Below are 12,971 nucleotides of genomic sequence, written 5' to 3' on the forward strand. Positions count from 1 at the left end.
GAAAAGCAAATATCAAAAATGTTTGACCAAATACCTCAATGGCAATACCCCAACAATATTGTAGTGATGACTATTGGTGCTTTCACTAAATATTTACACAATGAGATTTTTGATAAAAAATCATCAGTAATGTGGATTAAGTGGGTAAAGGTAAATAATAGAAGTTACAATAGAATGTACAAAGAATAGTTACAACAGTCTGGTAAGTTCAGAAATTGACATTATTTTACTGTAATGCAGCCTTTAAAACCAGGAAAAGACCACACTTATGCCACATTACAATACCCAAAATCTAAAACGATATCTAGTCTCATATCACAATATCAATAGAATATCGGTATTTTGCCCAGCTCTACTTGATGTCACTTTCCGATTTTTCAGCTAACTTGCTGCGGCCTGTAGCTTTATATTAAACGGACAGATAAGAGGGTCGTATCTAACTTCCCCCTTAACTCTCGGCTGGAAACACATAAGCATAAAATGTCAAACTATGCTTTTTATTTTTCATCTTATTGAGGTGTTTTGAGGAACCAGCAACATCCTCCATCTGAATTAATAGATGCCTTTTTGTATTAGAAGCAACAAAGTGAATACCAATAAAAGCTGAACCATCACGTCTAATAAAATGAAACCTAACTGTTGCCAAAGTGATTTAATACCTTTTTCAGACTTCTTAATGACCTGCAGATTCACTGAACAGTTCAACGTTAAATAAAACTACACCACAAGCAGCTTAGTGATGGAAAAGAGAACCCACTGGCGCTGCAGGGCCTGTTTGATGGGGAACTTCTTGCCACAGTTTTTGCATTTGAACTCCTTCTCCTCTGTGCTGGGCCTCTGGTGCAGACTCTGGAGGTGGGCGGCCAGGATCTCCTCACTGGGAAAGCTGCTCTCGCACAGCAGGCAGGGGTGGTCCTCCTTCTTTATTATTAGCTCTATAGAGATGGGACACACACACACACACACACACACGCACACACACACACACAATGAGCAAAGAGCTATCATTCAGCCATTTTTGTGTTATAAATAAGGCAACAAAATTCCACTGTACCCATTTCAACAAGATGCCTAGCTTCTTTACTGTTTTCATCGTCATCTTTGATGACCTCCTCCTCTTCTTCCTCCTCCTCTTCCTCCATGTCACTGTCCAGGTAGCCTATCAGGAGCTCTGTGTCAGTCTCTATATCATCCACAGCCAGGTAAAAGATGTTCTCTCCATCCTAAGAAACATCAACATGCTTATTATTAGAGCTGCACCATATGAGGAATATTTGCGGAATGCAATGACGTTTTAGAATATCCCGACAATGATATAACAACAACAACATGTACTCAGTTCTTTCTTTCTGCTGTTTTAGGTATTCTGCTCAAATACAGCAGATTATCTGTTGAATTTTAAAATAACATTATTTGATTGAACAAATTGAACATTAAACATGAAAAGCACCAGTGGAAAAGTTATAACACTTACATTTGAAAGTGTAGTTTTCTACTGACACTCTCTTTCAGCTAACTCAAAAACTCATCGAGTGTCTGTTGCGATGTGTCGCAGAAATATGAGTTGGTGTCGCGGTAATGATTAAAAAAACAATATGTGCATTTATTATATAGTGATCACACAATAACAGCAATGTCATGGAGCCCTGGCAGAGCGGTACCAGACAGACCGGAGTAGAATGGAGCATTCCTGCCAAGATACAGCTACGGTAGAACCGTTTATGGTAATGCACACGGAGTTGAGACTGGCTGAAGGCTGAACTCATTACACCCAGACAACAGTCTGTTAAGCCTGATTGAGGCCGCAGGTCAAAAGCTCAAACCCTTAAAAATGTTGTCATTAACTTCCTTGTCCGTAAAGGTCATGCAAATAAAATCAAACAGTCATTTTGTTTTAACTATGGGATTCTAAATATACATAAATAATGATTAAGAGGAAAGCTACACAATAAATGTCACTGTTGATGGAACACAGAGCTTTGACACACATGATGACCTTTAAACGACCAATCACTTTGGGCATCAGTGTATTAATGGCAGGAACTTGGCCCTAAGACCTGAAATGTTCCTCTCCTCTTCATTCCAACTCTATTTTTCTTACATCATGAGATCTGTTTGATCTTTTACACAGAAGTGCAAGAGGTTAAATTTAGTATGCAAGTTCACTATCACCCCATTGTTTATCGTATTGTAACTTATTCAATATTCATGTACTCTTGCATGTTCATCTGGAAGATCTAAAACTACATCCACACTACTATGTTTTCTTTTAACCCTGTTGTCTTCCCGTCAACCATGAAAAGAAAATGTTTTGGTCAAATTTTCAACATTATTATGTTTTTTTTCCAACATTTTTGTCACTTTTTCAATGTTTTTTGGTGTTTTTCCCCAACGTTTTTTGATATTTTTATTGTTGACAAAAAAAAGAACTAAAACCAGGTAAAATTTGACCCGTGGACAACATGAGGGTTAACAACAGATATCTTGTGGCCAGGTCGGATCAGTGGTAGAGCAGGCCCACATGTACTGAGAGGTTTATGCCTAGAGGTCTAAGGTTTGAACCCGGGGATGATTTTCTGCATGTCTTCCCCCCTTTCTTACCCAAAAAATAATCTTTACAAAAAACTGATATCTTCTGCTACGTTTATACCTCACGTTGACACACGTTACTGTTTCTGGGGCCCTATAAAGGAGACCTCCGGAATGACGACGCTCCCCATTCAGTCTTATCGGTTGGGTAGGATTATATACCTTTTTAGGAACAGTTCCACCTCGTCGTCAGCCCAAACAAATAAATTCCTGGTCTTCCTTCAAGCCATTGTCCTTTCTCCAAAGTATTTTGTGTATTTTCAATCATGGTATTCAACTGCAAAGTAACGCCAGACAATCTGCTTCCTGTTTACACCGGCACGCACATGCCCAGTGTATGCGAATGGTCATGTGATATCCGCTGTCAGACGTGTTAATATGGACGGAGATTAGTTCTGCTACGGAGCTAAAACACTGACGGAGATCCTTTTTGTTTCAAAACGCCATTTAAAAATGAAAAGGTATTACTGTGGATGTAGTCAAGACAATGCTTCCATTTTATCCTGCGCTACTCAAACAAAGTGACTTTTCAGATGTTGCGTTGAAGGTTTTATTCAGGCTGAGAAGAGAGACTCTGTACACTCATAAAACTTTAAATATGAAAGAAATCAAACTAAATTCCAATATTCACTACCTTTTTATAGGTAAAAGAATATCTCTCCTAGGAGTTTCTAAACAGACACATTTACAAAAATAAATCATTAGTCCACCCTGACAGATGTGTTTTGTTTTCTAGTCTGTCTTTTTATGTAGGTCTGAGGGGAAATTTACCTGTATGGCTGCCAAGTTCTTCTGCTCTTGTGAAGGCGCCTGATGGACAAACCGCAGCCAGTTGGCATAGCGTGGGTTACTAGCATCCAGAATATACAGCACATCTCCTTTACTGCCACGGACCTGGATATAAAGTACAAAAACTGCATAAGTTGTCAGAAGTGAACAACTGATTCTTCCTCTCTTGTCATTTTCATGGTTTGTCTTCTGTGCATCAAAGCGTGTCGGCCTTACATATGGACACCTAATCATGTGCACAGGCTGGTACTTCCCAGTGTGGCAGCTACAGATAGGTATATCATGGCTTTTCCCTTTCATTTTAAATCAAAAGTATGGTAAGTTACTCTGCAAAATGATTAAATGTTCTCTTTATTACAGAAAACTGAGAACAGATTTGGACAGAAATGCAAGCAGCTGTCTTTCTTCCACAGCTGTCCTATGAAAAAAGATGTGATTTGTGCTTAACTGCAATATGAGCCGTTAATTACCGCATTACATATTTAACACAGCTTTAACAGGTGTCAGGCTTGTGTTATCATGCTGTATGAACATCCCACTGTCTCTAGAAAACACATATAGTCGCTCCTTTGTTAATTCTGTCATACAGCAAACGCAAATTTGGTTCAACTCACACCTTTGAGTTCTGAAATCTTTAAATGTGTAAAAATATGTTTTGTACATGGTATAAACATATGACAATGTATGTGCATTCACCTCCCACATAAGCCTGGTGTCCGAGCTTTCATCCAGTTCACCAGGCAGCTTTTTCTCACCTGCAAAAGGGCCAAACTTCTCTCCCTTTACAGAAAAAAACACAGGGACCAATTTGTCAAACACGATGCCGTTGTAAAACAGAAATTAATTATTATGAATTAAAACATCATAGTGGACTGTCCAAACCATTATTGTTGCACTGTGGGTAGATGTTAAATAGCCTAGTGTTTAATGTGACATGTGAGTACATCCTTCACAACTGGACATTTTTAATCTTCCAGAAGTGTCAAAACTCCAGGGGGGCGTGGTCACAGTGTGTTCTTCGTGTTGCATTCACGTTCATCGTCAACCTGCTTTACCAAAGTACCACAGATTTGAATCACAACAGCCTTCTGAGTGCGAACACATCTCTACTGATATATGAACCCATTAGCAACTGGAGTTGTTTCACAACTCCACTTCTCTATACATCTGACAGCAAGGGGGAAATGTCTGCAGATTTACCAAAAGACCTTTAAAGCTTAGAGCTATAAGCTGAATGTAACATCAATGTATAGTATGTAGTGTGTTGCCTCCCAAGACAGCCGCGAGCCCCTTCTTTGTCGACATGAACACATTGTATTGAGGTGAACGGGAGAAACAACTGGAGTTACTGTAGCTACGTGGCAGTCACGTCAGAGGAACCGTGGGTTTAGACTGAGACTTTGACAGAGACTCCAAGGAACACGTCGAACAGAAAAACGATATACAACGCTTAGAATTCAGTCATAAAAGTAACAAAACGCTTCCCGCGTCTAAACTCGGTTACAAAGTTGCCCAGTCAGAAACAACAAACCTTTTTCACTCGCCTCGCCGTGTAAAGACCGATTCCATCCTGGACATTTGACGATTTCAGGGAAAATCTGTCTGGCACATACATACCCAACATTGTCATTACTCGGAAATGTTTCCTTTAGTGACAATTTGTTGGCTATTAGGAGTGTCAGCGGCAGTGAATACGCATTGTCAGTTTGACTTTAGAGCTAGTTTCTTCGTGAAGCGGTCCAGGTTGAACTTCTGTTGCTCCTGCAGCAGGAAAGCAAAGCGGCGTCCTGATTGGTCCAGAGTTTGTAACCAGAAGCTACCTTTACCGTCGTGCAACACTCCAGCCTGTGTTTCCTCAGGCTGCACTCCCAGCATGCCCGGGGTGAAAGCAGCGCTGTACATAGTAGTACTGCAGTTATACACGTACATTTCCTCTAAATACTGTTATACACACGCTGCATCTTAGTAACTTTGTAACTAACATGGGGTAAAGCCTTATAAAGGATATAAAAGCCTTCATCTGAGATGATTGAAAATCCTTTATTACTCTCACAATGGCTCACAATTCACATTGACTGCTGACTCAATTAGACTGCTGAGATATTGGATATGATTTTGTGACTGAATGTTAACGAGGGAAATATTTATATTGAGTTAGCATAAACCAATAGTTATAACAACAATAACAAATAATGATAATTATGTCTGAATGATTTACTAATTGATTTAAAATGTGTAGAAATTAAAAATGTTTGTGTCACAAAGACTCACCTTCAAGGGCCATGGAATAATTCACAGTAATATGAAAATCAATAATCTGAGTATTTAGGAAAAGTTACTTTGACAAGTTACTCCCATTGTTATACATCGGATAAGAAGAGCCTCCTGTAAACGTTCCAAATGCAGCTCTGATGGCCTTTTACTCAGTGCATATATTACAGAAAAAGAGGATTTAACAGTCTGATATCATCAAATTCTGATCCATTAATACCTGCAATCATTGCATTGTACACTTTTGCAGAAGCTACGGTGCATTACCTTCACTGAGCTGACAATGCATGCATTGTACATTAGAGTTGGTATCCTAATGTTGATAGCATCAAACCTCCTCCCTATTTTACCGCAGTATACAGTATTACTGTGACTAATTAAAAAAGATGACGAGAGGCTCAGGAATCTGTTGGCGTGTGCCTCCACCGTTCAGAACATGAATACTTAACACTGATTCTGAAACACCATCATTTATACTCATTCACTATTAGCCTCTAAAACCTCAGAATATTGTGATGGCTGTGTGTTCTGGCCTGCATTTATCTCTTCTATAATTCAATAACCACACAAGCAGCTAGCGAAGTGGTCTGACTGACCTTTTCAGGCTCATGGGGCCAGAAACCACAACTTACCAACAAGCTAAGGCTGCTGGGACAGATGCTTCTCCTTGCCTGAAGGAACCCAACATCCCGGGATGAAAAACTTAAATCCGGAGTTATGATCATACCTACTGTACCTTTCCATGTAATGGTGACTGGTAACATTTTCATTATGTAATTACTACTTTCACAAATTGTCGGTTATACAAGGCTATATATAAATTAGAGATCAAATTTCCATGACATAAGCCCTCTTACTAAACCTTTGCTTAATAACTCTAAAGTCAATGCATTATTTAAGTATTGTCATTTACGCATAACACAGAAATGACTATTGCCCCATCAGTCCTGTTTCTACTACTTTTTCCCCCAAGAACTAGAAGTGCTCCAACTTGCTCAAGTACCATTTTAAATATCTACCTGAGGTGTATTCATGTATTTAAGCTTACACAGTTAATCTTTAAGGCCGAGAAAATGGAGCTTAAACTAGATCAGAGGGGAAGCTTGAAATTTTAAAATAAAAGTCCACAAAGTAAAACCAGATGACTCTTTTTTTTCTTTCTTAGCTGACAAACCACTTAGTCCAAATGCTCAGCACTGGATGTGGTTTCAACTCTACTGTAAAACGGGACTTATGGATATGCTGGTGTGAAAAGGCTGAAACCATCAGGCGCCCAAGCAGACCTTTGTATCATGTTTTTTTTTTTTTTATCCCTACTCACCTGGATTTGTTGTTTTTTGCCCTGAGCGGAGATACTAGCATCATCTCTCATCCCTGACTCTCTGTGTATGTTCTGTTTTTGAACACCTCTTTAGCAAACTAGGGTCTTCCCCCTTTAATCAGCAGTGTCAGCGTTATGTCGGTTCTCTTTGCTGTGTTTATAGCTCGTGTTTATACCAAGGTTTTCCTGTTGTGCCGTGGCTCTACGCCACAACTGCTTTATGATTGGTCCAGATGACCAGCGTTGGTGAACAAACACCACAAAGACCGAATCCCAACGTACATGTTAACCTCGGAGTCAATGAGCGGCTCTGCTCCAGTGTCTTTGTCAAAGTCAACAGATGTTGATGATGGTGGAAGACATATTCAGATCTTGTTGTCTTCCTGTTAACCATGAACTTGAAAATGAACATTTTTTTGTGCTTTTCCAATGTTTGTGTTGCTTTTTCTGATTTATTTGTCACTTTTTCCAGGCCCTTGGAACTTTATATAAACCCTAAACGGGTTTAACAACAGGTTACCTGAAGTTTTTGTCACTTTTATCCATGTTTTTAATTTCAATTTTCTGATATTTTTTCCTGCGCCTTTGATGTTTTGTAGTTTTTTCCCTCACGATTATGAAGCTTTTCAGACATTTTTATAAAAAAAATTGAAATGCTACAAAATTGAATTACACATTCAAATTTAACAAAAGTGTTTTATTTGGGAAGAGCATTGCATGGAACACACACATTATTGTTTTTTATTCGGTTACAAAACTTTTAAAATGGTCCCAAACAGGAGGGTTAAAAGAAAAATTGTTGTAATCGATGCAGAAAAATCCTCACATTTTAAAAACTGGAAACAATCCAAATATTTCTGTCAATCACCTTAGTAATGGTCTAATCCTTTCAGCTGTACTTGTAGGCCTGTATAGTGTTGGGTAGTTTAATTTATTATAAAACAGCTTATTTTTTAACTACATGTATTTTCTGTGAAACAATCTTAATTTGTAAAGTAACTAGTAACTGAAGCCGTCAGATAAATGTCAGATCATTGTAGAGAATAAGTAGAATAAGTATCTAAAATTTGTACTTATAGTTCTGCAGTACATTTACCACTATGTAAATGTACTTTGTTACATTCAACCACAGCTCATCAGACCGCTGGTTTTAAAGGGTTTATGCTTCAAAATTGGGGTAAACCCCGCCCACACACACAAACACACACACACACCACCCCCACCCCCCGAGATCACTATTATATTTGAGATGGTGTTCGTCAGTGGCCCGGGGTCATGTTCCAGGTGTATTTCAGAGAGTTAAGCCACGGGAGAGGGTTATAGGGAGACTTATCGGGTGACAGGCCTGATCACTGCACTGAGAGGGTCTTTGTGTGTGTCTGCCCCACCCATGTCCTCCTTGGTCCATTTCTGTCCCCCCTGACCTCGCTGTCAGGGCCTTGGCCTGTCGGGGCAGGACGATTAGATGTCATGACCCCTTTTTTCCTCCGTGCCCTCTGAGGACCCTCCATCCCATTAACTTTCACTCAGCTTTCACTAAGATCCCCGGGTTATCCTCAGCAGCTCTGATCTCCCAACACCTGCACAAAGACACGCAGAAACACACACAAAGAACTCTTCTGCTAATGCCCAGACCCCATTACAGGATGATAGTAAACTGGAGATGATAATCCTGATTTGGCCATTTTAAGATTATGGAGAGACTGTGCTGGTCTGCACGGATAATTCACAATTTTATGTGGTGTGTGTGTGTGTGGGGGGGGTTTAAGACATCTCAGTTGTGATTGAGAGTGGGATTAAGGGGAATTGGGGCATCACACACAAACCTGTAGTCTGACCTAGTTATTAATGAAAGGGTTCTAGTGATCGTAATCTGAAAAAGTCTGTGGTTAACTGTGATAAAAAGTGTTTTTGTAGTTAAATGCGATATGGTGGTCGTCTGGCCGACCAGGGCCAACGTGGTACAACAGCCCAAAACGCTTCTATCAGTTGAAAAGTGCTGTAAATACAGAAACAACGCCAAGTCAGAAACACAAAAATGCCAAAAACACATGCAACAGAAAGAGTCTGCGTATCCAGTCGACACAACGGAGGTTCTCCAGACCATCTGGATTTACAACATGACACGGCAGATCAGACTGCAGAGAGATTACAGTCATTGTTGGTTTTAAGTATGTGTGTTTAAGAACTTGACTTTCCTTCTCGCCTTTTAAAACAAAACAAAAACCAGTCAATATACATGAATTAAGCACATATTAAACACAAATTACTGCAAAATAAAGACATAACTATTTTACAAACTGGTCGAATGCCACTACGGGACAGATAAAGGGCAATTTGAGTGGTTTTATACTACAGGTACGTGCAGAAGCAGTGAAGACATCACTGCAAAATGTGGATTGACTTCAGTATAGAGGATTGTGTTTATCCAACTATTAAATCAGCCCCCCTAAAGGCAGGAGAGACACTGCTGGAGTTAAAAAAAGATAGAATTAGCACTTGCAAACTGTGTTTTTTATTACTTTATGTCATTTTTGTTTCCTATTCCATGTGTTTTTGGCGTTTTTGTGTTTTTTTACATTGCGTTATTTCTGTATTTGCAGCACGTTTCTCTTAATGGAAGTGTTTTGGACCTACGTATGTAGCACGGTCCGCCGTCGTATGGACGCGATTCAAACAAGACAGCAATGCTACTCTGCAGCCGTTGTAGGCTACTTAGCTGCAGTGGTGAGTTGAGCTAAATGCTAACATCACATGCTAACATGCCCCCACTGACAATGCTAATATGCTGATGTTGCTGGTACAATGTTAAAAATGTTCACCATATTAGTTTTGTGTTATAGCATGCTAACTTACTGATTCGCGCTAAACAAAAAGCACAGCTGAGGCTGATGGGTATGCCAATAGGTCTGAAGGTGTTGGGTAATTAACCAAATTGAAATTTAGGCCTGATGATCGCATCAGACGAAAGGTTAAGAGATCAAAATGATTATGCAAATGATTTTATCCGGATGGGGACATGGATGTTTGTACAAAATTTCATGGCAATCCATCTGATGTCACTCAAAACTATCAAACTCATAGTGGCAGAAGATGGAGAGTTGGATCATCATCAAAGTCAGAAAGATTCATTCTCTGGGGACGGTGAATGTCCAAACGTAATATCATGACAATCCATCCAATAGTTGTGGAGATAGTCTGAATTCAAAACTGACCAAACAACAGAATAACTTCATAAAGCCATGTGGCTAGAATGGCTGGCAAACATAGAGTATGATCCCTACATAAAACACACATACACATACTTTATGGACAACATCTCTTTTGGCGTTGGAGCACACGCGTGACTAAGGTCTTAAAATCATTAAAATCATCACCAGCTCTTTTATTGTAAAGTCGTTCTATTCTATGCCGTGGGAGCTCATGTCACGAAGGCTTTGTTCCAAACGTCTTTCACCATTTCTGACTAAAGTATGAGTGAAAGAAGCTTTCCATGAATGGTCTCATAGAGCGATGACAAAGCCTATACATGGACAAACCAGCAACACCAGACAATGTTGCATTGAGGACTCAAAAATCTTCCGTGATAAAGATTTTTTTCATCTAAACAAAGAAAAAGAAATCATAAATCCCGCAGGACGAAGACTTTGAACCAGAAAGTGCCCATGGAACTGAGCCACTCAGTGGCTGGACTGCCAGTAGAGTCTCTGAGGGCCAAAAACTACAAAAACCACATTTAGGACATGGCGAAGGGAAGGATTGCATTGAAATAAATACTTTCAGAGTTTCTTTTTTTTTTTTTTTTAAGTAAATATTTTCACTGGAGGAAAACCTCAGTTTGGCAAACATACAAATGGTTCCATACAAGATTTTCCAAATGGATGTGTGCATTTTTCAGAAATCTCTCAAACCTGATACTGTAGATTGAGGGGCCAGACCACCTTTTGTTTCATGTTTCAGAAAACCCCCGCAGTCCTTCACCACAGCTCCCTATTTCAAGGCTGTCGCTGAATAGCCGGCAAACCATTTCCTGAAGCTCCGAGGTCACTGGATAAACGATGTTTTCATTTGACAACCCCGGGTCGCCACTAAAGGAGGGTCTTCAATGGAAGCCTTTTGAAATTACAGTACTGATGAAGCGTGAGAAATTACAGGCACTTAGAAGTGATTTCATGAGCACAAGAGAGCAGTGGGACCACCCCTATGCAGCTTGGGCGAGAGGGAGCGATGGCAGCGAGTACACAAATACACAAACACACAAGGCTGATACATACACACACATGGACTCACACACAGGATCCTAATCCAGGAATCCTCAAATACATATCATGTGTACAGGATAGTTCACATATCTGTGTATGATAATAACACTGGCTTTAGATTAAAAATACAGCCGGATTAAATGAAAATCCTGTTCAGGAGCCAGTCATAATTTCTTTCACTACTTGAGTTATCCTAATGGAGATCGGCTGAGATGGGCTATGCCCGAGGGTCACTGGTCCCTCTCCACCCTTTCCTGGGAATGGGCTCTCGGTCAGATTGGGTTTGGAAGGAAGCCTCCGATTTCTCCCTGGCTCTCTGCTCAGTCAGAACTATGTAGAGCTGGTCTGGACCTGAGCCTCAACAATGATCTATCCCCGGAGCCGCTGAAGTGGAATCATTTCCATCATGCTCTAGTCCTCTATATTTTGCAGCCGGGGCTCCCTCTCTGTGTGTGCGTGTGAGATTTCAGTCGTAATTTCATTTCGCACTGTTTACTTTGGAGATTTCTAAGACAGTGGCACCAGTGTAAGGCTGAATCATCGAATTCAATGAATGAACATCGAATGAACACTAGAGTAGTACCCACCAAATAGATGGCCTTCATTCAGTACTGAGCTCTTTACACACAACGTTTCACTGCTTTTCTCTGCCACAGGAGTTAGACTCAAAGCCCTCCCAGCGTGTCCGTCTGTTTGCTGTCTGTCTCTGTTTGGATTCTGCTCGAGACTTTCCTCACTTTTCACAATCTCTGTCCAAAAGTGTCACTCAGCTCTAAGTTGAGCAGCAAGTGCATTTACGAACACACACAACTGCCAACTCCTAAAGCCCTTCCTAAAGGGACGCTGGTGGTGGGAGTTCTACTTAAAGAAATTACAACTGTTGCAAGTATTTAAAGCACATATGTGATATTATTTTCTCCAAAAGTTGGAGAAACTTCTTCAATGAAACTGGCTGTGTTATGGTTATTAAGAACAGTTGGGAAAACACCCTTACTTTCTTTCTTGCCAACAGTTGAGAGATAAGAATATTGATATCACTCTTATATCTGTTTGTTAAATATGGATTTACAGCCAGGAGATTGTTATCTTAGCTCAGCATAAAGACAAGAAACAGGTGGAAACTGTCAGCTTGGCTCTGTCTAAAATATCTGCTTAGCAGCACCTCTAAAGCTCAATGATTACCAAAATCTTAAAAACTTGATAAACCAAAGCATTCAAAGACAAGAGGCCATCTTGTGATGGGATCACACCAGTTGTAACAACAAATTGGGCCAAGGCGGTAAAGTGAAAACCCATCTTGGAACTTGGCCTTCACTATGAATTTAACGATACACCTGTGTAGTTTTGTGACTGCACCTTGTACGGTTGTGACGCTATGACTGTGACAAACTCTGTCCACAGACAGAAACACAGAGAAAAGTACTCATAACACCTCTTTGGTAGTTCCCGCTACAGTAGATCTCTCCAGGACGTTTTGCCAGGATGTCACACACACACACACACACACACACACACACACACACACAGAATGACAAGGTTGGAAAAAACAGTGTCTTTAAGACAAGATACAACATGTTATTAAATGAGTTCAGGGTGCTACTTTTCTTTAACCTTCAGATGGAGCCAGGCTAGCTGTTTCCACCTGTTTCCGGTCTTTATGCTAAGCTAAGCTAATTAACTCCTATCGTAGCCTACAGATATGCAGTATATGATACCGGTCTTCCAATCTCACACTCAGC

General features: G+C 40.1%; 1 protein-coding gene across 1 annotated transcript in view; it reads right to left on the reverse strand.

Annotated features, from left to right (window-relative positions):
- Window positions 1–5,218, reverse strand: part of prdm5 (PR domain containing 5) — a 35,173-nt gene extending 29,955 nt beyond the window's left edge. Inside the window, exons 1-5 of the mRNA XM_034880795.1 lie at window positions 4,910–5,218; window positions 4,075–4,158; window positions 3,361–3,483; window positions 1,055–1,223; window positions 758–935 (exon numbers count right to left, since the gene is read on the reverse strand). Of these exons, the coding sequence (XP_034736686.1) occupies window positions 758–935; window positions 1,055–1,223; window positions 3,361–3,483; window positions 4,075–4,158; window positions 4,910–5,008 (653 nt within the window). The 5' untranslated portion in view covers window positions 5,009–5,218. The remainder of the gene's footprint in view (window positions 1–757; window positions 936–1,054; window positions 1,224–3,360; window positions 3,484–4,074; window positions 4,159–4,909) is intronic.
- Between the last annotated feature and the right edge of the window lie 7,753 nt (window positions 5,219–12,971).

The sequence above is a fragment of the Etheostoma cragini genome, chromosome 9 (assembly GCF_013103735.1).
Source record: "Etheostoma cragini isolate CJK2018 chromosome 9, CSU_Ecrag_1.0, whole genome shotgun sequence".
NCBI classification, from domain to species: domain Eukaryota; kingdom Metazoa; phylum Chordata; class Actinopteri; order Perciformes; family Percidae; genus Etheostoma; species Etheostoma cragini.